Source organism: Lepidochelys kempii, chromosome 5 (genome assembly GCF_965140265.1).
Source record: "Lepidochelys kempii isolate rLepKem1 chromosome 5, rLepKem1.hap2, whole genome shotgun sequence".
NCBI classification, from domain to species: Eukaryota; Metazoa; Chordata; order Testudines; family Cheloniidae; genus Lepidochelys; species Lepidochelys kempii.
The window spans coordinates 104,017,460-104,044,864 of record NC_133260.1 but is presented as its reverse complement, the minus strand read 5'-3'; the positions used below and the strand labels follow the sequence as shown (position 1 = coordinate 104,044,864).

The following is a 27,405-nucleotide window of genomic DNA, read 5'->3' as shown; positions in this document are numbered from 1 at the left end:
GGGACCCCCTGGGCATACCATCAGGCCCAAGGGGTTCCTTCAGGGGCTTCCCGTACCAGAGGCCACTGTGTCTCGTCCCTCCGTCCTCCCCCGATGGTTCTGAGGGGACTACTCCAGCGCCAACACAGGCCCACGCACCTAGTGTGGTGGACCTTGGGCAATAAGTTCCTCCACGTGATGACCCCACGCAGGAGCCCTTAGTCCCAGGGGTATCTTCCTCATCCTCGCCTGATGAGGCAGTGGCAGGGACTACGGTTTAGGGCCCTCCTCCTATGGACCTCCACGCCCACTAGGAGTTGCTCCGCAAGGTGATGCGCAATATGAACCTCCAGGTAGAGGACCTGGTGGTTGACATTTTGTCCGTGGAGGCACCGTCCAGGGTGGCCCTCCCAGTCATACGGACTATATAGGCCAATGCCAAGACAATCTGGCAATCGCCAGCCTCTATTTCACCAAGGGGGTGGAAAGGAAGTACTGTGTCCCCTCAAAGGAGTATGAGTACCTCTACCCACACCCCAAACTGTGTTCCCTTGTCATGGCTTCAGTTAATGAGAAGGAACAGCATGGTCAGCAGGCCCCAGTGCCCAAATCAAAGGATGCTAGACGCCTAGACTTGTTTGGGCGCAAGGTGTACTCGGCCGGAGGGTTGCAGCTCAGGGTGGCCAACTATCAGGCACTCCTGGGCAGATACGATTATAATTCATGGTACTCTATTGAGAAATTCAAAGAGTTTTTTCCACAGGAGTCCAGAGAGGAATTTGGGGCTTTAGTGGAGGAGGGCAAGAAGGTGGCCAGAACCTCCCTGCAAGCCTCTCTGGACATGGTGGACTCCGTGGCTAGGACCCTAACCTCGGCCATAGCCAGGTGCCGCATCTCATGGCTGCAGGTCTCTGGCTTACCACTAGAGTTGCAGCAGACCTTCCAGGACCTACCCTTTGATGGCCAGGGCCTGTTCTCAGACAAAACAGACTCAAGGCTGCAGAGTCTGAAGGACTCGAGAACTATTATGCGCTCTCTGGGAATGCGTACCCCAGTAATGCAGAGAGAGCCCTTCAGACCACAGCCTCAGAGGTCCTACCCTCCCCCATCGGCTGGGCCTAAGCAGAACCTTTTGAAGGTGCGCCTGAGGACGGAGCACCAGTCTCCATTCAGGCTCCTTCCCCACCTTTCCAAGATAGTCTCTCCCATTTCCTCCGTGCATGGTCTCACATAACGTCAGACTTTTGGGCCCTTTCATAGAATCATAGAATATCAGGGTTGGAAGGGACCTCAGGAGGTCATCTAGTCCAACCCCTTGCTCAAAGCAGGACCAATCCCCAATTTTTGCCCCAGATCCCTAAATGGCCCCCTCAAGGATTGAACTCACAACCCTGGGTTTAGCAGGCCAATGCTCAAACCACTGAGCTATCCCTCCTCCCCTTTGCACGGTGGAAAGGGGTTACTCCCTTCAAGTTGGTTCTCCCCGCACCCTCTACCCCCACCTCTCTTCAGGGCCCCTTTTCACAAGCACCTCCTTCTACAGGAAGTCCGATCACGCCCAGGTTCCAAGGAGAGTCTAAGAGAGTCAAGGGACAGGGGTTTTTACTCCCACTACTTCCTAATCCCCAAGGCCAAGGGCGGGCTTCGGCCCATCCTGGACCTACAAGGACTCAACAAATTCATGGTAAAGTTGAAGTTCCGCATGGTCTCTCTAGGGACCATTATTCCTTCCTCAGATCCTGGAGACTGGTACGCTGCCCTCGACATGAAGGACGCATACTTCCACATCATGATCTACCCAGCGCACAGACGCTTCCTTTGCTTTGTGGTCAATCAACAGCACTTTCAATTCACTGTCCGTCCTTTTGCCCTATCTACGGTCCCCAGGGTGTTTACCAAGTGCATGGCTGTTGTGGTTGCCTCCCTTCGTCGACAACAGATCCCATACCTCGACAAGTGTTCCCATACCTCAACGACTGGCTTATTCGGGATCAGGTGCAGTCTCACGTCCAGCCCACCATGAACATGTTCAATCGACCAGGCCTCCTGCTCAATGTCGCGAAATCTACTCTGGTACCAACCCAGAGGATAGAATTCATAGGAGCAGTCTTAGACTCAGGCCTAGCCTGGGTACTTCTGCCGGAAGCACGCTTCCAATCCCTGGTGAACATAGTCCACAGCCTGCAAAACTTCCCAACCTCGACTGTGAAAACATGCCTCTGCCTCCTGGGATATATGGCCTCTTGCACATATGTGACCATGCATGCCAGGCTGCGGCTACGTCCACTCCAACCCTGGCTATCAACACAGTATACCGCTCAGGTTGGGACAGCTTGAGCACAGTGGTTACCGTCCCGCCAGGGATATTAGCCTCTCTAGACTGGTGGCTGGACCCCAAATCAGTGTGCGAAGGGGTGCCATTTCGCGTCCCGTGGCCCACCGTGTCCCTAGTCACGGATGCGTCATCCCTGGGATGGGGAGCCCACCTCGGGGTCCTCCGTACACAGGGGCTATAGTTGGCAGGAGAGTTATCCCTGCACATCAACGTATGGGAACTCAGAGCTGTGCGCCTGGCATGTCAGACATTCCGAGTTACATCAACAAGCAAGGGGGAGCCCGGTCGTCCCACCTCTGTCAGGAGGCCACTCGTCTGTGGGAATTCTGTATAGCCCACTCGATCCATCTGATGTGGTGTTTCTCCCAGGAGTCCAGAATACCTTAGGGGACCACCTCAGCAGATCATTTCAGACTCACGAGTGGTCGGTTCACCCGGACATCATCCACTCTGTCTTTCTGAAGTGGGGCTTTCCCCTGATAGACCTATTCGCCTCTCACAGGAATCGGAAATGCCAAGTGTTCTGCTCTCTACAAGGAAGCTCTCCGGGTTCCCTGTCAGACGCCTTCCTAATACAGTGGAAGGCTCACCTCTGCTACGCCTTCCCTCCATTCCCGCTAGTCCACAGGGTCCTGCTCAAGCTGCGCAGGGACAGAGCACGTCTGATTTTGGTCTCCCCGGCGTGGCCCAGGCAGCACTGCTATACCACTTTCCTAGAGCTGTCGGTGGTCACTCCAATTCCACTCCCGCTGTGACCAGACCTGATCAGTCCGGACCACGGACAACTCTGTCATCCCAACCTGCAATCTCTCCACCTCACGGCATGGATGCTGCATGGCTAACTCGATCTGAGCTGCGCTGCTCTCGCCTGGTACAGCAGGTCCTTTTGGGTAGCAGGAAGCCCTCTATCAGGTCCACATACTTAGCCAAGTGGAAGCGTTTTTCCTGCTGGTGCACTCAGTCATATGGCCCCACTACAGGCGTCAGTACCTATCATCTTGGACTACCTCCTGTCCTTAAAACAGCAGGGCTTGGCAATATCATCCATCAGAGTGCACCTGGCAGCTATTCCACCCGGGCGAAAACGGGCGTTTGGTCTTTTCCAATCCCATGGTCAGCAGATTTCTCAAGGGATCGGAGTGCCTGTTCCCATGAATTCAACAACCAGTCCCTATGTGGGATCTTAACCTGGTCCTCTCCAAATTCATGGCTGTCCCGTTTGAGCTGATGGCCACCTGCTCGCTCCTGTACTTTTCCTGGAAGACCGCCTTCCTCATAGCTATCACTTCGGCGAGATATGTGTCTGAGCTCAGGGCACTCACATTGGAACCACTGTATACGGTGTTCCTTAAGGACAAGGTACAGCTGCGACCCCACCCGGCCTTCCTCCCGAAGGTGGTGTCTCCCAGCGCATCTCATCCTGGATGACATCATGCATCCGTGCGTGCTATGACTTGGCTGGTATCCCAACTATACACCTTACCGCCCACTCCACACGGACTCAGGCTTCATCTTCTGCTTTCCTGGCACATGTACCCATACAGGAGATATGTAGGGCAGCGACTTGGTCATCGGTGCATACCTTTGCCGCCCACTATGTGATAATGCAGCAGTCCAGGGTGATGCTGCATTTGGTTCAGCAGTCCTTACTCTGCGACATCTCACTCCGACCCCACCGCCTAGGTAAGGCTTGGGAGTCACCTAATTGGAATCGATATGAGCAAGCACTCGAAGAAGAAAAGACTGTTATAAAGGTGAGTAACTGTTGTTCTTCGAGATGTGTTGCTCATATCCATTCCAAACCCGCTCTCCTTCCCCTCTGTCGGAGTAGCCAGCAAGAAGGAACTGAGGAGGCGCTGGGTCGCCTGGAGCATATATCCAGCGCCATGAAGGTGCCACTCCAGGGGGCGCATCAGCCGACCCACCGAGTGTTGCTGGGGTAAAAATCTTCCAACGATTGTGCACGCGGAGCCCACACACCTAATTGGAATGGATAGGAGCAACACATCTCGAAGAACAACAGTTATAAAGGTGAGTAACCATCTTTTATTCACCTAACTGCAACCATTTTTCCGCCTGGGCTCATCAACACAATTTGCGTCCAGATTCCGCAGGAATCCCTGGTATCTTAGAGTGTACGTTTACCCCAAGTCTTCAGGTCTTGCATTTGGTTCCCTGTGGGTGCATGTAGCCACAACCTGCGCTTTCCATCCTCCACTTAATAATCGTATGACCTTCATGCACCCTGTCACAGCTAGATTTTTGAATGAGATTCTCAGATCCTTTCCACCAGTGGTGAAGATCAAATCTCAATGTGACCTCAGTTGTGTTCTATCATCACTGAGTAAGACTCCCTTTGAACTGCTGGCCACATGCATCTATCCGTGAAGGTGGTCTTTCTGATAGCTAAAATGTTGACCAGACGAGTCAATGAACTGAGAGTGCTTATTGCAGGCCCCCCATACATTGCTTTCTATAAAGAAAAGATCTTGTTATGCCCCCACCTCGGGTAGTTTGAGTTTCATAGGTCATCCACTTATCTGTATTTTTTCCTAAACCACATGTCTCAGAAGAGAAGAAAAGACTGTATTCTCTGGACGTTTGGAGAAAAGAACAAAGGACATTAGAAAGACACCTAAACTGTTTCCATAGCAGAGCAGTCAAGAGGTCCATCTATATTGGTGCAGAGACTTTCAAAATGGATCTTGATTATATTACCCCTTTTGTTACCAACTAGCCATGATGGGTAGAGAGACATTGCACAAGGGGGCAGGTTACTTCATTCTAGAGACATATATAGGGCAGCTACTTGGAGCTCTTTGTATACCTTCATGAGACGTTATGCCCTGATACAGTCGTCAACTGTGTATATGGCTGGAGGGACAGCAGTACTGCAGTTAACTGTCACTTCTGTATCCTCTCCACCCACCATACTGCTTGTTAATCTCCCATGTGTGGAATATGCATCGGGACCTCACTCAAAGAAGAAATGCAGGTTACTCACGTGCGTGGTGTACATGCATATCCCATGTGTGGAATACAGATAGGGACCACACATCTCAAAGAACTGCAGTTACAGGTAGGTAACTTCCATTTATAGTCACCCAGAAAAGAAGTATGAAAAACGTATAAGTACAGGATTTGTAATTCCTAGATTTTTGGAACATGTGATTCACACTCGGCCTTGTCTACATTGGAAAGTCCTTTTGGTATAATCTAAGGTGTGAATTATTAAACTGGTGTAATGCTCCATTTGGACACTCTTGTCCACTACTTTTGTGTTTTTCAGTTGTGACCATCTAGTCTGATCTCCTGTATAACACAGACCATAGAATTTCCCCCCCAAAAAATTCCTAGCATATCTTTTAGAAAAACATCTAATCTTGATTTTAAAACTGACAGTGATAGAGAACCCACCATGACCCTTGGTAAATTGTTCCAATGGCTAATTATCCTCACTGTTAAAAATTTATGCCTTATTTCCCGTCTGAATTTGTTTAGCTTCAACTTTTAGACATTGCATCATCTTATAGCTTTCTCTGCTAGATTGAAGAGCCCATTATCAAATATTAGTTCCTCATGTAGATACTTCTAAACTATAATCAAGTCTCCTCATAACCTTCTCTTTGTTAAGCTAAGTAGAGGTAGTTTGTTTGGCAAGGGGTTTAACCTAAACCGAAAAAGGCTGTTTGAAAAATATGAGTATAAGAATGGTCACCGGGTTGTGGGGAAAAAGTGTTCTGTACAGGTCTAACGAAACCAGTATAAGGTAGTACCAAGTTCCTGTGTAAACAAGGCCTAAAGAAGGGTTGACTCAGTACTTTAGAGGGAGATTAATTGAGTTTCATTGAGTGTTAATTTCCTGTAAACTCCTCCTAAATTCCTGCTCTCCAAAGTCTGTTGCTGCCTTTTTCCCTTCCAAAGCTGGAGGAATCTGTTTACTGTCACTAGAGCTAAAAACTGCTTAGACGTCCATAACAGCCAATTCAGTAGTCCTCTACTTTCTGCCATACTTGAGCTGTTCTTAGAAACTTAGGCTCAGTTTAAAAGTCTCCATACAGCCTCTCTGGTCATTCTGGGGACAAGTTCAGAGAATCTCCCCTCTAAGCTTATGTCTACACAGCAACTAGACACCTGCAGCTGGCCTGTGCTAGCTGACTAAGGCTCACAGGGGTCAGCCTGCAGGGTTGTTTCATTGCTATATAGACTTGTTGGCTTGGGTTGGAGCACTGGCTCTGGGACCCTCCCACCCCATAATGTCCTAGAGCTCACGCTCCAAGCTGAGCCTGGAAATCTTCACAGCAATTAAACAGTCCCTTAGCCTGAGCCCCACGAGCCCAAGTCACCTGGTGTGGGCTGGCCTCAGGTTTTTATTTGCTGCGTAGACATATCCTAAGTGCTTCAGTCAGGCAAACTATACATTACATCTCTGGGACTATTGCCAGTGTCACTAGGCTACACTGACTTTATTCAGGGGGTAGCAAGTACCTCTTATAAAACATTTGGAAAGTGCAATCTGGGGACAGTCTTTCTTCCCTGAGTGCGTGGGGCTTGGTTTCTTTGCTTTGTAAAATTGTTTTACTTGAGTTCAACCTCTGTACTAGGTCCAATAAGCACTGATGTTTAAGAAGATCTGTTTGTGTCCTACAGCAATATCTAGTGGCCAAATGTGCGCAGGTGTTCAGGTACCACGATGCTGGGGGCCATATAAGTAGCTTGATAGAAACAAGAAAAGGAGTACTTGTGGCACCTTTCTAAGGTTCCACAAGTACTCCTTTTTGCGAATACAGACTGACACAGCTGTTACTCTGAAACTTGATAGAAACACATTTTCTAACATACCGTGGAACCGGGGTTCTCAACCTTTTTCTTTCTGAGTCCGTCTGTCCGTTTCCTTCCCCTCCCCCCCCCCCCCCCGCCACATGCGAAAAAACTCTATGGCCCACCTGTGCCACAATAACTGTTTCTCTGCATATAAAAGTCAGGGCCAGTGTTAGGGGATAGCAAGCAGGGCAGTTGCCCAGCACCCAATACCACAGGAGGCATTGTGAAGCTAAGTTGCTCAGGCTTCAGCTTCAGCCCCTGGTAGTGGGTGTTGGAGCCTCGGAGTTCAGACCCGGGTGGTGGGGCTTTGGCTTTCTGCCCTGGGTCCCAGCAAGTCTAATGCCAGCCCTGCTTGGCGAACTCCCTGAAACCTGCTCGTGGGCCCCAGATCCCTGGTTGATAACTACTGCCAGAGAACAGTGGTTTTCAAACCTTTTTTCTGGGGACCTAGTTGAAGAAAATTGTTGATGCCCGTGACCCAACGGAGCTGGGGATGAGGGGTTCGGGGTGTGGGAGGGGCTCAGGGCTGGGGCAGAGGATTGGGGTGAGGGCTGTGGGCTGGGGCCAGGAATGAGGGGTTGGGGGGGCTCAGCGCTGGGACAGGGGGTTGGGATGTGGGAGGGGGTCATAGCTCTGGGGTGGGGCTGGAGATGAGGGGTTTGGGGTGCAGGAAGGGATTCCAGGTTTGGGGGGGGCTCAGGGCTGGTGCAAGGGATTGGAGTGCGGGGGTGGGGGTCAGGGCTCTAGGGTGGAGCTGGAGATGAGTTTGGGGTGCAGGTGTGTGGGGGCTCAGAGTTTGGGGCAGGGGATTGGGGCATGGGCACGGACTTACCTCCAGCAGCTCCCGGTCAGGCGCAATCGGGGTGCACCGTGGACCATGCTGTGCCCCGGAAGCAGCCAGCAGCAGGTTTGGTTCTTAGGCAAAGGCGCACAAGCAGCTCTGCGTGACTCTCGCCTGCAGGCACCCCACATTGGTTGCTGGCCAATCGGAGTGCAGAGCTGGGGCTCAGGGTGGGGGCAGTGTGTGGAGCCCTGTGCAGAGTCCCATAGCCCCCCTGCCTAGGATCTGGACCCGCTGCTGGCGGCTTCTGGAGCGCAGTGTGGTGTTGGAAAAGGTAGGCACTAGCCTGCCTTAGCTAGGTAGCACCACCGATGAGACTTTTAACATCCCGGTAACCAGCGGAACCAGCGCCTTACATGCTGTGACCCAGTAGTGTGTCACAACCCACAGTTTGAAAAATGCTGCCATAGAAGACCTTACGCTGTGCCAAAAATATGTAGGCAGTTGTGATGGGCATTTCAGAATCAGTTCTGACTTTATCAGGTTGCACAAAATATTCCAAATGCCTGATGGTTTTTCTGTTTGTTCCTCACTCTTCCAGCACGTGAGCAGAAGATTTTATGGCCTAAATGGAAATTTGGTAAAAAGTGACTCTGGAATATGGATTAATGGGTTGGACTATGCTGGAATATCTCACATCACTCCTCACGTACCTGAACTCAATGACACTATCAGAACTAATTGTGAGGACAAAGCTCCTCTCTGTGGCTTTCCTTGGATTCTTCCTGTGCACTTTCTTCTCAGGTAACTTTCTTCTCAGTAATGTCACTGCCTGTTAGGGCCACATGGAACTTAATTTCCAAGACGCACCAGACACTTTTGCAAAAGATCCATAGAAGGATGAAGAATAAAACTCATTTTATAACGTTTTTGTCTGTCACTGCAAAACGCTTTCTCTTTCATCATATTATAATGTCCCTGGCTGCAAGTGTTTTGTCACAGAAACTTTATGAGAAAACATTTGATAACTGATGTCATGGTCTCGTGTCCACCCAAAGGGTGGCAATTTGCACATCTAAAAATTCCTTACTTTGGTTATTGTTTTAGCTTGTTCTACCTTAAGTTAACTATGGCTTGGGTCAAAGAGAATGAGGTGAGGAATAAAGGCATGGTGGAGGCAATCCTGCTGTTCACTGAGTGTCCCTTTTAAATGTTTTGATTGTGGACACAGACTGTGAAAGCATTAATCTTCACCTCTAGGGTGAATGGCACTTGAACACTTCATTTTGTAATAGCAAGGCCACCCAGCCTTGTACAAAGACTTGCATTTTGCCCAGAGTCTGTAATCTTTTAGCACTATAAGGTTCTTCTAAGTGTTGCATTGAGCTTAAAAAATGCTTTTTATTGTAGAAAGAACTGGTATCTTCCTGGTGAAGAAATTTCTCCTGCAAACCCTGTTCACTTTAAACTTCTGGCCAAAGAGCAAATGCACTGGGATTCTACAAAGTTAACCTTTGAAGTATCAGGTGAGTGGCTATATGTCTATCTGGCTCTTGTGATCGTTATGCTCATTATAGGCTTAAATTCTGGTATTGAAAGTGGCTATGCTATCCCTAGAATAGTGGAGTGATTGGCACTAATGCATAATTGGGAACCTGGCATCAACTAATTCAACTTCCCAGGCACTCGAAAAATTGTGGCTATATTGCAATTGTAAACTTAAAGGCTCATTTGAATTAATAATTGACTTTTGTTAGCTAGAACTTTTTAAAGCCCATTTTATAACTCTATCCCATCCACCCCCCTTTATTTGTCTTGCTGCACAGGATCCTCTATGGCTTCTGCTACAGACAGGAGAGCTGCTTAGTTCTGTATCTCATATTGAGAGAGACAACTGGCAGCGCACAGACTAAATCTCTCATACAAAATGAAATTAAACAGCTGATTGGGCACAGAAGAACCCATAGTAGCTAGAATGCAGTAGAAATGTGTTTCTCTTCACCTTCTTCTGCTAATACATCCAAATACATTTGCCTGTCTGATGTTGTAGGTCCCAGTCACATGTCGCTGTACATTCGACCATATGAAGGGTCAACACTGTCCAGCTGGTCTCTTGGAGATGGAATTCCTGTTGCTAATATAGGAGGGGATTATTTTGTGTTTTACGCTCATGGGCTGCAGGCTGTGGCATGGCGCTTCTGGATAGAGTTGAAGGTGAGAGTGAAAAATATTTGAGAAAACTTTAAAAATAAACCCAACTTGCTTTATTACATAGATTAACAGAATTCTAGAGATGATATTTAATTGTCTTTTAGTCTGTCCTCTGTGGGCTGATACAAGGCTGTCCTCACTCTGTGTGTGTGTGTATATGTGTGTGTATATATATATATTTTAGTGCATTCTCTTGTCAAATTTTAAATGACCCAAGGGTGGGGCTTCCATTATTTCCTTTGATAGACTCTTTTACAGTCTTCTGTCTTGCCATTAGGATTTTTTTATATTTAGCTCAAATTTACCTTTTCTTAATAGTATCTCACTGCTCCTAATCAGAGCAGTTTTGTTGTAGTCTAAATAATTCCTCCCCATGTACTATGTTTACTTGCTTTGGGAAACTAGGACTCTTTTTTGAGTAGCAAATCCATTCCCTGAGAAAGGGAGGGAGTTACAGGCTTTGTTTTGTAAACTTCCTGTGGATACGTTTACCCTTTTAAGGTGCCTCTTTGAGCAATTCCCAGTTTGTTTTCCAAGGTGAATGTTGATGGGACCAGGGTAGTCATCTCTCATCATCTTACCTAAAGTTTCCCAGAAATAATTCACAGCATACCTGGAATCTTTTATTGCCATAAAATTTAAGATGTCTGATTCCCTTGGAAATTTTTATAGGGAACCACACGGGTTCAGCAAGGGTTCATTCCTGGATAAGGTATTCTGATCACTTGCCAAATGATCTTCCAAGTTGGAGTAAAGAAATACTCACCAGTGGCCTTGCACCCCATTGTGCCAAACAGGAGTCTGTTTTGTACTGGAGCTCTGCCAGACGGACAAAGAAATTTTATTTGTTACCTGAACACGAGATTGAGGAGCTGGGAAGAGCTTGCAAAACTTGTAGCCCCGCTTTGGTAGCTATGATCAGGGGGCTGAACTCCTATGTATACTTAAGGTAAATTAATTTTATTTAGTTGCTAGGAAAGGAACTCTGGTGCTGGTGATGAGTGAGCCTGCTGCAGGGCCCATCAGAATCATGACAAGTAGATTGATCCAACAGGTGAAGGAGCAGCCTTTGGAAGCTTTTCACAGTAACTCTCTTCAGGCAGGAAGATTCACTTCCTTGTTTGTATTGGAGATTTGATCATACTGACCTCTTCAAGGATACATGGGCCAAGTCCTGAGCACAATTGAATGTGTGCAGTCTTAAGTAAATGGCATTGTACATGTGCAGCGGAATACAGATCAGCTGGGATATCGGGTCAATACCAATACGTCTGTTGATTCTCTCTTCTGTCAGGGATCTCCATTCTGCAGAGTCTCTTCTGCATGATGGTAAATTGATTTTCTTTCACATTAGATAATACTGCTGGTATATCTTAACAGACATTATAAGAAGGTTTTTAACTTCAAAAATAGTGAACCATGAGGCTGATGTAGTATATTGGACACTAGCTGGCTTGTAGGAAGACTCAGCAGAGGTATCTGGAATAAACGGTATCTAGAACCTATGAAGAGGCCAAGGTAAAAGTAATGCTTGGTAAATTTGGCATTGCCTTTTCTCACTTTCAGGCTGCAGAAAAGCACTCTGATGGAATGGTTTCCCTCGCCATAGCAGCACATTATTTCTTTGGGGAAGATCAAAAGTCACCTCAGCTGTATGCCTTAATGGAGAGATTTCCAAACTGGACATTTCCTTCTGGTTGGGTCTGCACCTATGACCTCTTTGTCTTTTAGTCTTGCAGCAATGCAAAGATGAAAGATTAGTGTCACTGTGTCAGAAGATTCAACTCTCATTCATGAGTTCATTCTGGCAAGGTGCACAAGATGGTTTTCACAAATCTGTGGCAAACATTTTGGACACAAGATTGTTTCTGTGATAGCTTGACTGCTTAAAGGATAAGCAGGGTTCCTGTCTTCTTTCTCTGGGAGTGGGTGGTCTTGCCCTCTCGGGCTGGGGGGAGAAGTGCCTCCATATTTATGCAACTATAATTCAGCTGTTTCTCGCACTGACGTGGCAGTTTGACTAGTGTGGATCTAACATGAAGACTGCATTTGGGGAGGTAACTTTTTAATGAGGGTCTTTGTGAAGGAATTCCCACAATGTTGTAAAATACTCATCAGGTTTTAAATACATATGGATGCTATCACCTACAAACACTTAGTCCTACCCGTCCTATTAAAATAAAATAAGGTTTTGGCTAAAGGATTTTTGATCATGTATGTGATGGAGCCAGAAGCCTTTTTCTGAGTAAGTATTACTGTGACCTCTGGATGAAACCAGTTTTGAAGTAGTCACTTAGGCTATGCTGTGTCCTTGGAAAATTTCAAAGACTGGAAATTTCATGCCATGAAACTTAATGATCAGTCTGTTATTTAGATCACTAACAACTTTTCTTTTCCTGTCCTCCACTGTTCTGTTTAAAGATGTTTATTGGTCACTTCCTTTCTCTGTCCTTGTGCTAACTCTTTACCACAGTGACTTTTGAGTAGAGGAGGTTTGAACAAATCATACAGTCGTCTACTTATTTCCCTGTTGGGATCTTGCAGCCTGTTACAAGTACAACATGAAGACTAGACTTGTACATGAGATGCAAGCATGTGGCATTGTCGTGTACATCAGAGCACTGAGTCACACTCTGGCCTTTTTTTTTTTTTTTTTTTGGAATGGGCATCTTGTAACCGCTTGATTACTAGTTTCTAAATTGGTGTTGATTATAAATCTCTATTTAGCATACTAGATTATTTCTATCTGTATATTTTTGATAAGTACTTTTATGTAGGTTTTATTGGTTGGTTAAGCGTAATTCATTTCATTTCACTTCATTTCATTAATACTTTGGTTTCGTGTTTAGTTTAATTTAAACAAAGTGCTTTCCATAAGGATTTATGTAACTATTGTGAAAAGAGACTTTTAAAGCACATGAAGCATTTGTGGAGAACTGTTCTTAACTTAATCTTAGAGCATGGGATTTTCAAAAGCACAAGTGATTTAGGAACACAGCTCCCATTTAAAGTCAACAGGACTTGTGCTCCTAAGTTAGCTATGTGTTTTGGAAAATCCCACCCCTCTAGAAAAATGCAGCCACCAAAAAAAACTGGAATCTTTGATTTTTGTTTTCCTAAATTGTGTCTGTAAGCTGGGGAAGTAGGGAAAATTTTTAGACTGTTGGGAAACTTCTCCAAATTAATTCCAGCTGTTTGTGCTGATCATTCTCTAGCACAATGGCATGAACTTAGTGCTTTGTTCATAGAATATCAGGGTTGGAAGGGACTTCAGGAGGTCATCTGGTCCACCCCCTGCTCAAAGCAGGACCAATCCCCAGCTAAGTCATCCCAGCCAGGGCTTTGTCAAACCTGACCTTGAAAACCTCTAAGGAAGGAGATTCCACCACCTCCCTAGGTAACCTATTCGTGCTTCACCACCCTCCTACTGAAAAAGTTTTTCCTAACATCCAACCTACACCTCCCCCACTGCAACTTGAGACCGTTACTACTTGTTCTGTCATCTGCTACCACTGAGAACAGTCTAGATCCATCCTCTTTGGAACCCCCTTTCAGGTAGTTGAAAGCAGCTATCAAATCCCTCCTCATTCTTCTCTTCTGCAGATTAAACAATCCCAGTTCCCTCAACCTCTCCTCATAAATCATGTGCTCCAGCCCCCTAATCATTTTTGTTGCCCTCCGCTGGACTCCTCCCAATTTTTCCAAATCCTTCTTTAGTGTGGGGCCCAAAACTGGAACACAGTACTCCAGATGAGGCCTCACCAATGTCAAATAGAGGGGAATGATCATGTCCCTCAATCTGCTGGAAATACCCCTACTTATACAGCCCAAAATACCGTTAGCCTTCTTGGCAAGAAGGGCACACTGCTGACTCATATCCAGCTTCTCATCCACTGTAACCCCTACGTCCTTTTCTGCAGAACTGCTGCCTAGCCCTTTGGTCCCTAGTCTGTAGCAGTGCATGGGATTCTTCCATCCTAAGTGCAGGACTCTGCACTAGTCCTTGTTGAACCTCATCAGCTTTCTTTTGGCCCAATCCTCTAATTTGTCTAGGTCCCTTTGTATCCTAGCCATACGCTCCAGTATATCTACCACTCCTCACTTTCACCTGAATAAAAATTGCCAAATTATATGCACAGCAGTTCTTGAATATGTACCAGTTAAAGCAACACGCTGTAGTGTTGTGGATATCTATGTGAGAAATTAATGGTTAAGATGACATTCCTCATGACTTGCAGTTGGCCCTGAGGGAAGATGGTTCTTATGATCAGGTTTATTAGCTGCTGATTTAATTTTTTTAATTGTTCAGTTAGAGTGTACTTAACCAGCATGGAACAAATCAGAATATTATGAGGATACATTTGTAGGGAGTTGCATGACTGAGATTCTCACAGACCAATTAAAGTATCTAATTGTTTTGGTTTTTGTACTGCATAAAGGAAAGAAAACCACCAGACTAACACTGTTGGCTCAACAGCACCTGGTCTTTCATGTACAGTGCTTAACTATAAATAGGGGTGTATTATTAGTAATAGTTTTGCAGAAATCTGAGTCTTAACAGCTTTCTTAAATGTATAGTAAGTCTCATTAAATGTACTGTTTTGTACTGCACTTACACTAGAGTTGGCAATTAAATAAGGATTAAGGCTGTACCAGAATCATTCACTGTCTTCCCCAAAATTAGTATTTTTATTGTGCCTCTAACTTGTAAACTTAAAAAAACAAGTGCAAGAAGAGTCCATGGAGAGGGGGGAAATGTCAGTGTGCAGCATTCAAATAACTTCTGGAACTTCAGTGAAGCAATAACTATATTTTGTTACTGAAATGGTGTTGCTAACTCAGGATCACCCTTTATTAAATAGCAGAATTAAATTGTCTGGGATGACTTACTGGAATTCCTGCCTTATTAACATGCGGAGACTGACTGACTGTTTTTGTTTCTAGCACTGCAAGCCCCAACATTTTACTTGAGACTTGGGGAATTACAATTACTGGTAAGACATGGCATGACTGAAGAGCGTAAAAATATTCTCCGTGAAGTGTGGACATGGAGTAAGAGGGTAACGTGTCTGTGTACCTGAGTAGGTGAGCCTGCTTAGTGCAGCATAGGTTTGCTGAATTATTTAGCAGGTGTCAGGGTAACAGGCATCTAAAAACTGCAATGATACAAATCACGTGTAGGTAATCAGAGATGCCAAAATGCCAGGCGGATTCAGGTATACTGGTTATGTTGAATAAAAACTGATACCAATGCAGTTTCTTGTGTATTAGTTTTTTCTTTGAATTCTAGAAATAATTCTGCAAGCCCTACATGCAACTCACTCATTTCACACTATAAACAGTGCAGCCTTCAGTAAACCATTTCAGGAACTCACCTACCTTTTTTAATACTGCAGTTTTCTTGCCTCAAACTCCTAATAAAGCACAGTATTGGACTTGACTGCCTTTGTGACATGCTTCATAACTAAATTGCAATATGCCCAAAGGCTGTCACACTCATGCATTGAGTTGAAAGGTAAAGGTGCACTGTGGTGGAAGCCTTTCTTTACTTTTTGTGGTGCAGTAAGCAAGTAATGGATTAATTGTTCCATGTGAGGTGGTAGAAGTTTCTAGAGGTCTAGTCTTTTTAAAATTGCTTTAGTTTAGGCTAACTCTTACCACATGAGACTTTCCAGGAGCACCTGTAAGTCTTATTAATTTAAACCTTTACCAGTGGTGTGTTTATATAAATAAACGCTTTAAAATAAGTTAATTATGTTACAGTAAGTATGGATCTGTGCATTCTGTACACATGGATCCCACTCTTGTACACAGGTGATCAGAATCTTTTAACCAGCAGTGTGTGTTTGGGGCTGTGGATGTGCTCTATATGGCTTCATGCCACCCCTCTTGAGGGTGCAGCATCCCCATCTGCGTATGGAACATCTTGAAGAACCTCAGGTACTGTCAGGTAAGTAACCATTGTTTCTTTGAGTATGTGTCCATATGTATTCCGCTCTTGTTGATTACTCAGGCTTAACTCTTCTAGATCATGAGATGTGAACCTATTGAAGTAAAGACTAATACTGCTTGACCAAACTGGGCAGCAGAGATGGAGGCTGATACCTGTGCTGCTCAGCATTTCCAGGTTAGGCTAGAAACTCTGATCTCCTGCATAACACAGGCTCTGGGAGTCACATGAATTAATTCCTGCTTCAATTCCAAAACCTATGGTTGACAAGAGCACTGGTTTTCAATCTGTGGTCTGCCGGTTATATCTAAGGGGTTAACGAAAGATTGTTACTATACAACAGTGGTTTTCAACCTGTGGGCCACACACTGTGTAAGATTTCCAAAGGGGTCTGCAGTTGGAAGTCACTGGACTAAAGCATATCTTTTGATTTAAGATTTCCAGCGAGGGAGAGTCCACCACAACCCGTGGTAAACTGTTCCTCATAGTTTTAGTCTGAAGCACTTTAGCTTCAAGCTATTGGATTATATTTCTCTGCTAAATTGAAGAGCTATCAAATTTGTGGTCACAGTGTAGGTTTTAACTTGATCAGTCTCAGCACCTTGGAGTCTTATAATGTACATTTTCCAATAACTCAGCTCTTCTCTCCACAATTTAGGAATGAGGGTGATAAATTGGAACACAGCTGCACCAGTGCAGTAATATAAATTTCCTCCTCCTGCCTGTAGATCCAAGGATTGCATAAGGTTTTTTGGCTACAGTAGTGTTCATGTTCACCTGATTATCTACCAAACTCTTGAGTCATTGCATTCCAGGATTGATTCCCCATCGTGTAAGTATGACCTTACATTTGCATCTGTGACCCACTGTCACTATTTACTAAGCCCCAAACTGTCTCAGTAATTCTTTTCTTCCAGTTAATTGATAAAATGTTAAATATCAAGCCAATTCCTGCTGTACCTCATAGACAAACATGCAGCTGTGTAAGTCCCAGGATAAGGTAGATGACAGTATCTTTTATTGGACCAACTTCTGTTGGTGAGAGGAAACCTTTACACAGAACTCTTCATTAGTTTAATATATGCTATGTTCATTGGGTATCCACTCTAGCTTTTTAAGCCCAGATTTGTAAAACTATTGAGGCACAGGAGTCTAAATTCCATTGTCATTTGATGGAATTCAGACTGACTGCTTTAATAGCTTTTGAAAGTAAGATCTAGGCTCCTAAATCAATTAAGCATAGCAATGCTTAAGTAGCTTTAAAAGTGATGATGTACCACATCACATGCCTGAGAGAAGCCTACACTCAGCAAGTACTGCAATTTGGGTCCTCTACAAGATACTATTTGAAATTACATTAAGATCCAATTCATTATTTTGCCTTTCCCCAGCCGCATATAGCATTAACCAAGAATACTGTAAGTTTTTAGTATTGCTTTTACTAACAGGACTGCTAACTTGCTCAATTTTACAGTAATTTACTCTGTGTTCGTTTCACCAAAAGCCATGACATTGGTTAAGAAATAAATGTATGAAGGAAAAAACCTGTATACTCTATTCCAAAAAAGTGTCCAGGTTGGTGTTTAAGATGCTTTGCATTAGTGAGATCACTGCAGATGATTATTGCAAGGCAATTTCTTCTATATCTGTTCAAAGTACATATAGAATAGCAGTGCTGGAATGTAAATAAGGACAGTTCTGTACATGTTGAAGGGCTTTACAATTTAGTGCTGTGAGGGGAAATCAAAAACTTTAGGAGGCTTATGGCAGTGATTCTCAACCAGGGGTACCTCAACTCAGATATTTGCTTAGTTTTACATAAATACTAGTAAAAAGTCAGTACAATTACTTGTTTGTACAGCTCTATTATTTACACTGAGAGAAGGATGGCCATAGACACTGAAATTTCAGTACAGTATTTTACTATGGTAAACAAGTGAGATGTAATTTGGGGGTACACAAGACATATCAGATTGCTGAATGGTTGAGAATCACTGGCTTATGGTGAAAAGTTACAGCACAAAGTTCTAATTATAGCAGTAGCTGCCATTTTCCTACAGTAGGAAAAGTCCTGAGTATAGTTTCAAGGGACTTCTGTTCAAACCTAGGGTGACCAGACAGCAAATGGGACAGGGAATAATAGGAGCCTATATAAAAGACAGACCCAAAAATCTGGTCACCCTGTTCCAAGCTCACTTCAGGTGGGGGCAGATCTACCTTTACTCCTGTAACTTTTTCAGAAGTGAGAATCTGAACTTCGGTTCAGACTTTTTCCAATCCATTAGTGCAGCACTCAATTTACCATCCAGAAATAAATTGTCAGTTTTAAATGACAATTTGGATTTTATTTTTCACTTAATGTATACTAGTTCAGCCTGTTTTACTTGCAGCATTAAAGGCTTACTTTCATTTGATATTTTGTGACTATGGCCAGTTAAAAGTTGACTGTATTCTTTAACAGATTTAAAGGTTCACCAAAAGCTTAATACAACTGTTTTATTGGTCAAGTCCCCTAATTTGGATGGAAGAACATAAAGCATACTAATGTCAGTTATCTGAAGTATTTACTAGGCAGGTATCTATCCCCCAAAACAGGATTTGAAGTTTTACTGCATGTAAGACAAAATAAAGCAATCAAAATTACACCTACAGCAGATACCATTATTAAACTCTTTAAAACATAAATAAGCAAGAAGTGCAACCAGCCACTTACTTCACCCCTGTGAAAAACCTGACCTGTCTTAAGTGTGAAGAATAAATTTTCAGAATTTGAATAGGAACAGCAGCAGTGGGAGACCATTGATTTTTTTTTTTTACCAAGTGGTAGTTACAGCATAAAAATAAGCTAGTGGAATTTTGTATAAAATAAGTAATGGTGCATTATTTTATTCAGATTGCACAGTACAAACAAGCTAATATCTAAATTGTAATACTGTTACAGGTATTTAATATTACATATATTGGGGGACAGCAGCTAGGAAAATAAGCACCTCAAAGCAGCTATGAGACTTCTGCAGCCAGCTTTCATAACAGTGGCTGAAAGTTATAATAAAATCTTAATTACACATTATAAAATGTTTGAAAAAAATGTAAGTATGCACTGCTTACATATTACTAAAATTTAGTAACAGTACATAAGTGATTCTATTTACATAAAAAAATCCATTCTTGTGAAAGGAATTTACACATGAAATAAATAAGACCCTTCAGTAATCTTAAAATTAATTGTAGGTCAGAGTGGCCAAGGGTAAAAAAATCAAGCCACTTTTAAAATGTTACTGTAATGATAGGTCAGAGTAAAAGTATGCCACATCCAGAAGGAAGTGCAACTCTGCTTTAATTTTACCAGTTAGCTATAACCATGCAAAATACACAGGTACCTTAAAATATGGTACAACCCCAAGAGCATGAACAGCACACCCTTGAGAATATTTATACAAGAATATTCACAAAAACATACACTTTACAATTCTTTAATACAAAATATTTAGTGATATCAAACACTTAGATCCCAGTTGACTCAGGCCATAACTTTTTAACTACCTTCATCTTACAATTTATATTTTAAAGTCTGACAGGAAAAACAAGCAAGGTGTCAATGATAATAAAACTGTGAAGTCATCTCTTGCTTTCTCTCATTATATAGGAGATATTCAGAAGGTTGTCCAAATTAGGTGACACACATGGCAAAGGGACCCATGAAACGCATGTTAAAATAAAATCAAATCTGCATTGATGCCTATTGCTGTCCTTCTGCAATCAATATCCAGTACCAGAAGAGCAAGCTCAATTTAGAGAAGGACAGAGGAAGAACAAGTCATCTTCACAATAAGACCAACTCTTTTCACATAACGATTCTCTTGGTTTCAATTGTAGGTGTTGTGAGCTGCTTATCTGAGGTCACCTTATACACATCCATGGATCTGACATTCTCTATTCAACGCTTGTAGAAATCAAACATTAAAGTCCAACCCAGGGAAGCATGTCTGAAAGCTGGTTTGCTTCCTTACAATCCTGATAATTTGTGTACTTATCTCTCCAGCAACTAAAATCATGTTAGGATACAGTGCACTCATAACTTCCCTCCTGGAGAGGATCCTCCTCCTCTGCCCCAGACATGTCCTCTTCATGTCGACTCACACTGTTACTTCCACTATCGCTCTGAGGGCTAGTGCTATGGCAGGTCAAACTCCGGCTTTCCTCTGCCCTTGGGCTGGCTTGTTCAGTAACCTTACAGGGGTTCACTGGTTGAAAAGCTTCAGGCTGCACTTGCTCTTCTGATATCTCGCTTAGTTTCTGGAGCTGTGGCTTGATGACATTTAAAAATGGCTTGTACCCAGGGCTAAAGAACAAAGGAGGAAGAGGTAACTATGCCGTGAACTAAAAATAGCACTTCATTCACAATCTGCCCTCTAGGCTTCAGCAGTAAATCATTACTGTAGGCACATCTATTTGAGCTCTTGCGTAAAGCACATGGGGTCAAACAGTGACAGCAATTCAAATAGAGACCATTGTTTCAGGGGACTCTGCATTATAACAGACTGTTACAGAGCTGTCTTCCCTGTGGATTTCTTTAGGGAAGCTGCTAAGGTAAATTCTCTTCTGAGCGCCTAAACTCTTAGTGAAGTCAATGTAAATGGAGAACCAAGTAGTGGAACGTTGTCAAAATACCAAATTATATATTGTAATAAGAGGGTCCCTTCATTTATTCAAAAGAATTTTAAAACTTACAAAGTAATAGTGGAAAACACAGCACTGTGTTCTGTAATTAGTAAAAATGGAAAGTGATAGGTTTCTAGTTGCATTGAAAATTTAATCAGTATATTGCAGTGGCACCGAAAAGCCTCAGACAGGATCAAGGCCCCAGTGTTCCAGGTCTTGTACAAACACACAGGAAGAAAAGAGATTGCAATCTAAAAAATTAGTGAAAAACCTCACACGAGTAAATATAAACCCCAAATTGAACTACTTACAAATTCTATATTCAGCCATCTATCAAAACTAATCTGCTGCAATGACACTTACCAATCTGTGGAAGCCCATCTGTCTACAGCATGTAGCCCAGTCTTGATATTCTGCCAGATCTCTCCATCAGCATCAGAGGACTGCATTAAGATAAAAACCTGGTTGATTATTGAAGATTCTCTGAGAATAAGGCCGATGATAATGCACCAGTCCAGACATCCTGCTTCCATGAAGATGTGTAGCAAATACCTATGAGAACAAAACAGTTCATGCAGTGGCACGCTTTTTCCCCTCAAAATTCAGAACAACGCTAGATCATACACATGCTAAAAGCAAGACTGAACATATTTTAGTCTCAAGTCATCTTATGATGATGTAACTTACCGTAGTTGGACCTGTGACTTGTGTGGTCCTTTACTAGCCAATTCCAGAGAGATATGTTCCAGCTCTGACTGTGTTAAACTTAGAGTGGAGATGTTTTCATCCACCATGGTCCAGTCACCATCCACAATAGAACTTGTTTCCGTCAGGTCTGTTGCTGAACCAATGCTGCATTCATCACCTACCAAAATACATTAAACAGGATATTTGGAAAGCCATCTATTAATTTATCAGGTGTCAATGTTTTCTTTTGCACTGCTTCCTCCAGAAACTGACTGGTGACATTTAATAGTTAAACATTTACATACTAATGTAACTAGCTTTGCGATTCAGTAAGAGTGTTACTGGGTACTGAACGGCTAGTAGTTAGCCAGGAGCAATCTGAATTTAAGTATATTGTCCTTCTAAGGATTTAAGGGCCTTGTTGGTGCATTAGATTAATATATACTTAAAGATAGACTTGCTTTTCTTGGTGCAAGCTATTTCTTCAGTAGCAATTCTTGTTTGTACCAGGTAAAGACAATCCTGCAGGATAAACTGGGTAGAAAGAGTAATATGTATATAACAGGTCCCCGAGGCACTCATACAGATCATTTGGAAAATAGTGAAGTACTATTGAGCTCTTGGACAGATGTAAAAATCTCCCAAATACTATTAGTAATCAAAATTACTACAGTGAACATCTTAAATTGATCCTAAAACTAAAAAGTCAGTGGAAATAGCTTACAAGGCAGTTCTTAGCATATGCCCCAGGTGGCACATGACCAGCACTCATCACCAAATTTCGTCTGCTGTTTGGATCATTAGCTTCCCTGGGCACTGACAGGAAGCACAACATGAACACTGATTCATGCCCCCAGTTAAAAGTTATTTCCAACAGACCTATAAGCCAAAGTAGTGCACCTTTGATTCCTGCTCATCTTAGTGTAAAAATCTGATCATCAGTATTGTCAGTTTTAGAGCATATAGTGAATGAAATGGGCATGAAGGATACAAATAGGTCTGCAGAGCAGGAGTGGATTGGGATTGGGATGTGTGAAACGGATTTAAAATTAACTAGTCTTTTTCCAAATGAAGCAAGATATAGAAAGGAAACTTAGTCAAATTTAGTTATTACAATAATCAGTTTTAATAGTTTCAGGTGCTACCAACACAGGTAAGGACCTTTTCTTTAAAAAAAATAGCATGAATTTTTACTTTCAATTCCTTTTAAATACAGCTGTCGCTTGCTTGGTTGTAGTCTTCAATTTTGACTCAGCCACAAAGTTGTCAATGCACTTTTAAATGTTTTTAGTATACTTTTCCACTGACTGAGCCAATCTTTTTTGCATTAAGGTATCATCAGATAACAGGACAGCACCATACAGCAGTGATGTGCGTTCATGAGAAAGGATGAATACCTAGATGCAATTTTCTGAGGGTGATGCAGAAAAGGATATGAGAGTGAGAGAATGAGAAATAACCTACCTTTATTAAATAAAGGAGAGAGGAATGCATCTTGCATATGAGGTCCATGGGATGAAACTGTGTCCATGTCTCTCTGGGAGGAATTGATGGTGCTAAGCCAGCTGTGACTCTGAGGTGCACTTGAGACCCCTGTGTCCATTTCCACATTTAAAAAACTGTCTGCAGACTGGGACTTGAGCAGCTGCTCTCCAACAGCTAGAAATAAGGAGGCATTTATAAAAAACAGACCTACCATACAAGTAGCCATTTATCTCCCAAACAACTTTTTACAGTTATAGCCAAGTCAAAATTCAAGTAATTAAGTCGCTGACAAACAAACAAATGCAAGGGAATGCAGATCTTATGGCTATTGCAAGACCCTTTAATCAGCCTCACTGTACCTAGACACTGGCACACAGTGAAAGTGCCATCTAATATGTTGCTGGCATAGCTGAGCTACCATGTAAACTCACTTTCTTGCACTCTTGAGACAGAAATTCAGTCTAAAGTTTATAGAATTAAAAGATGTTTTAAGAGTGCAGTGAGATCCATGTGGTAATCTCTCAAAATAATATATGGAAAGATGTAACAACAACATTGTAATACAGGTTTGAAAACTGCAGCACATTCTCACAATTTTAACTCTTCCATCTCACTACCCCCACATTGCTAGCAAATTTCATCAGGTCACATGAAAAACAAGGTGTAGCTTTAAAAATCAAATAAAGCTGATCAAATGTCCATCTAAAACCACATAATGTACTGATTTTAGTCACTTTCTTTGGCTGAAATTGTATAAAAAGTTGTGTCCAGACTGATCTGTAACAGAGATCTAGTTCTCTGATTTAATACAGCTAAAATATAACTTCTGAGAGAAAACAGGAAACTACAACATAACTACTACAAAGACATGAGGTCTATGCAAACAGAAGGGGTTCTGAACCCCTTCAAAACCATGCGAAGTAAGGAACCGTGCAGGTGATAAACTTCAACCTGTTCCTTGCTTGGCTGAACTGAGATTCAAACTGATGGAGGCAGGATTGCAGGAGACAAACCTAGTCCACCAAAATAACTCAGATGGTACATCACCTGTCTTGTACTTTCCATTCTTGAAAGGTGAATTAACAGAGCAAGCTGGTATGACTGGAAACGGCCAGAGAAAATCCTTGTGTAGTCTCTTCAAGGCAATCACAAAATCCTCCACACGGGCAGCTCGGGCTCGCTCCTTACACAGCCAGCCAATCAGCTCAAAGCCTAGTTGTGCAGCAAAGCAGCCAAGGTCTTTAAGCCTGATTTCCTCCAGCAAGCGTCGAGCATGACGCCAGAGCATCATATCAATGTACATGTTCTCAGCACAGTCGCTGTCTTTACTCCACCTGTGGACCAACACAAGTGAAGCGGTGATAGTAAGACTGTAGCTTAAAAGTCCTTTACCCAAGAGCCTTCACTATCACGATGATCTATGTGACAATAGGAATGTGGCAGATAGAAACTAGATTAAAAGAAAAGGAGGACTTGTGGCACCTTAGAGACTAACAAATTTATTTGAGCATAAGCTTTTGTGAGCTACAGCTCACTTCATTGGAATGCATCCAAAAGCTTATGCTCTAATAAATTTGTTAGTCTCTAAAGTGCCACAAATACTCCTTTTCTTTTTGCGAATATAAACTAACACAGCTGTTACTCTGAAACCAGAAACTAGATAGGCAGCACCAGCTGCAGGGGCTTAAAGTGTTAGCAGTAAAGGCAAAGCATTAGGGAAGCAAGGAGCAGCCCCCCGTTTCAAAGTGGCCTCTCAGAGAAAGCAAACTCCAGAAGACTGTGGCACTAGCAATTGCTCTCAGACAAACACTCCTGCCAGTCTCTAAGCCCTCAGCTGGGGCTCCCCTGTTCAGCAGGGGGATGAGTCCCACCCACTCTGCATCATCCCACTGAGCCCTAACCATCTTCACCTGGACCCCCCTGCAGAGTCCCATTGCCCCTGCACCCAGAACTCCCCCCAATAAGCCCCTGTGCACCAAGATTGCTCACTGAGCTGCCCACACCTGGACTGCCCCACACCAGGATCCTGCTAGCCTGAGTCTGCCTGCCCACAGCTGGTGTGCCTGCCACAGAGGGGCAGAGCCCTGGGGTGTTTCTGAGACAGCCTCACCACCGAGTCCCTGTCCTGGGGTGGGGGACTGTAGGGTAATCTCTGATCTTCATGCAGTCAGTGACCTGTGCTCTCCACTGCCATGGTGGAGCCTCCACATTTATTTACTGAAATTAAAATTTGCAGATTTTTTTTTGGGGGGGGGGGGGCAGGGCGGGATGCAGAATTTTTAGGCTCGGAATTCCCTCAGGAGTAGCAATGTCACTGTGCTGTGGCACCAGGAGTTAATTCAGGATAACTAGCTTTCAGCAAATGACTCTTCAGGAGATGGACATACATGAAAAATCATGGTAGTCTTGCAAGTTTTGGGAGAGGTGAGCTTTTCCCTGGGTCAATGTTTCATATAGGTACTGAGTGTCTAACATGAACTTTAAATACTGATCCAGGCAGTCGACTTTGTGCTGGTGGTGGAATAGTAGCAATCTTCAAACAGGAGAGGCCCGTGAAGTCCAAGAACCCACTGAAGAGGATAACAGAGGAAATGTGCTTCTTATACAGTCAATGCAGATATCTACTCTGTTCCTTCCTACACCAAGCACCATATCTGCATGGGAGGGGGACACTGCCTTTAGAAACAAAAATGTGTAGTACTCTGGAACATAAATGTCTTACTGGATCAGACCACGGTCCATCTAGTCCAGTACTTGGTCTCTAACAATGGCCAATACCAGCTCCTTTACAGAAAGGAAGGGAATAGAAGAAAAATAGCATAACCTACTCCCAATAAAGTTTGTCCTAACTTCCAATAGTTAGAGATTTCAGTAAACTCTGAAGCTTAATGTTTTTATCCATTTATGTGATTGAAAGAGGATGAACACTGTAATTTTCAAAATAAAAATACCACAAGAACAACAATCAAAACTGATACTTGGGAGAAACATTTAGATGGAATTCTTCTGGCAGATCAACACTAGATTCAGAGAAAGCTGGTCCATTCCACATAAGTGTTTAGCACTTCCTGAGAGAGAGTGATTTTCTTCAAGTAGGAGTCTTTTACAAGAATCTTTCATCTGGCAGCTTAGGGAAAAAGATGTTTCCCTGGACAGAATCCTCCCACCATGAAGATGACAACTGCACACTGAACAGAAGGAAGGGTGACAAATTCCACCTGCTCAGAAGCACAAAGATTTAGGAAATCAATGCTTATGGCTAAAAATTCCATAGGGAATTTCTGTGCTTGGGCTGGGAGGAATTCTTAATACTAAAGTCATAAATCTAACAACTTCGATCCAACTACTAGAAATATCCTAATTTTAAATGGTACAAACAAGGAAAAAAAGTTTTAAAATAGCTTAAGATTGGAGAAAATTCTCCTAAGAACATAACTGAATTCAGTTTGCAGGACATGAATCTGACTTCACTGTAACTAAAATTGATTTGAACTACATGCTTTCACTTGTAATTGCCAGAATTATTGCTCACACCTGTCTGTGTAATGCTAAGTTCACTTAACTTGCTTTACTATCTGTTGTATTGCTTAAAAGGACTAAACTTGAAACCTTTAGTTTCATGAGTATATAACTAAATCTCAGCATTTGCATGGCACTTTTGTAGCTGGCATTGCAAGGTATTTATGTGCCAGATATGCTAAACATTCATTCCAGAGGACATTCTTCCATACTGATGACACTCATTAAAAAATAATGCGTTAATTAAATGTGTGACTGAACTCGTTGGGGAAGAATTGTATATGTCTGGCTCTATTTTTCCCCACATTCTGCCATATATTTCATGTTATAGTAGTCTCAGAAAATGACTCAGCATATGTTCATTTTAAGAACACTTTCGCTGCAGATTTGACAAAAAGCAAAGAAGGTACCAACGTGAGATTTCTAAAGATAGCTACAGCACTGGACACAAGGTTTAAGTCTCTGAAGTGCCTTCCAAAATCTGAGACGGATGAGGTGTCGAGCGTGCTTTGAAAAGTCTTAAAGAGTAATGTACTCCAATGCGGAAACTATAGGACCTGAACCACGAAAAATGAAAATCAACCTTCTGACAGATGATGAAAAGGAATATGCATTGGTCCGCACTGCTTTGGATGGTTATTGAGCAGAACCTGTCGTCAGCATGGACATGTGTCCTCTGGAATGGGGATTGAAGCATGAGGGGACATCTGAATCTTTAGCACATCGGAAATGTAAATATCTTTCGACACCGGCTACAACAGTGCCACGAGAACACCTGTTCTCACTTTTGTGAACAAGAAGTGGGCAGCATTACCTCCTGCATATATGTAAGCAAAACTGGTTTGTCTGAGCAATTGACTGAACAAGAAATAAGACTGATTGGACTGTAGACTTTTATATTTTTTACATTGCTTTATTTTTGAATGCAGATTTTTTGTTTTTACATAATTTTACATTTGTAAGTTCAACTTT

At 43.1% G+C, this 27,405-nt stretch overlaps 2 protein-coding genes across 17 annotated transcripts in view; one reads left to right on the top strand and one right to left on the bottom strand.

The window, feature by feature from the left end:
* The window catches only part of ERMP1 (endoplasmic reticulum metallopeptidase 1), a 64,255-nt gene extending 37,442 nt beyond the window's left edge, over positions 1 to 26,813 (top strand). The window contains exons 12-19 of one of the 12 annotated variants that reach the window (XR_012159098.1): positions 8,521 to 8,723; positions 9,330 to 9,445; positions 9,970 to 10,133; positions 11,697 to 15,124; positions 15,945 to 16,080; positions 16,739 to 16,912; positions 19,727 to 22,869; positions 25,411 to 26,813. Coding sequence is in view for 3 of the 12 variants with exons in the window: in XM_073345290.1 (XP_073201391.1) it covers positions 8,521 to 8,723; positions 9,330 to 9,445; positions 9,970 to 10,133; positions 11,697 to 11,861 (648 nt within the window). In the remaining 9 variants the exon portion in view is untranslated. Of the gene's footprint in view, positions 1 to 8,520; positions 8,724 to 9,329; positions 9,446 to 9,969; positions 10,134 to 10,927; positions 15,386 to 15,944; positions 16,081 to 16,738; positions 16,913 to 19,726 lie in introns of those variants that run through there. The other 11 variants (XR_012159102.1, XR_012159097.1, XR_012159100.1 and 8 more) reach the window with 11 other exon arrangements.
* Positions 18,359 to 27,405, bottom strand: part of RIC1 (RIC1 homolog, RAB6A GEF complex partner 1) — an 81,432-nt gene continuing 72,385 nt past the window's right edge. For 3 of the 5 annotated variants that reach the window (XM_073345286.1, XM_073345287.1, XM_073345288.1), the window contains 5 exons: positions 23,962 to 24,248; positions 22,894 to 23,088; positions 21,430 to 21,607; positions 21,106 to 21,294; positions 18,360 to 20,422 (listed from right to left, as the gene is read on the bottom strand). In XM_073345286.1, coding sequence (XP_073201387.1) covers positions 20,137 to 20,422; positions 21,106 to 21,294; positions 21,430 to 21,607; positions 22,894 to 23,088; positions 23,962 to 24,248 — 1,135 coding nt within the window. In that variant the 3' untranslated portion in view covers positions 18,360 to 20,136. Of the gene's footprint in view, positions 20,423 to 21,105; positions 21,295 to 21,429; positions 21,608 to 22,893; positions 23,089 to 23,961; positions 24,249 to 27,405 lie in introns of all 5 variants that reach the window. The other 2 variants (XM_073345284.1, XM_073345285.1) reach the window with 1 other exon arrangement.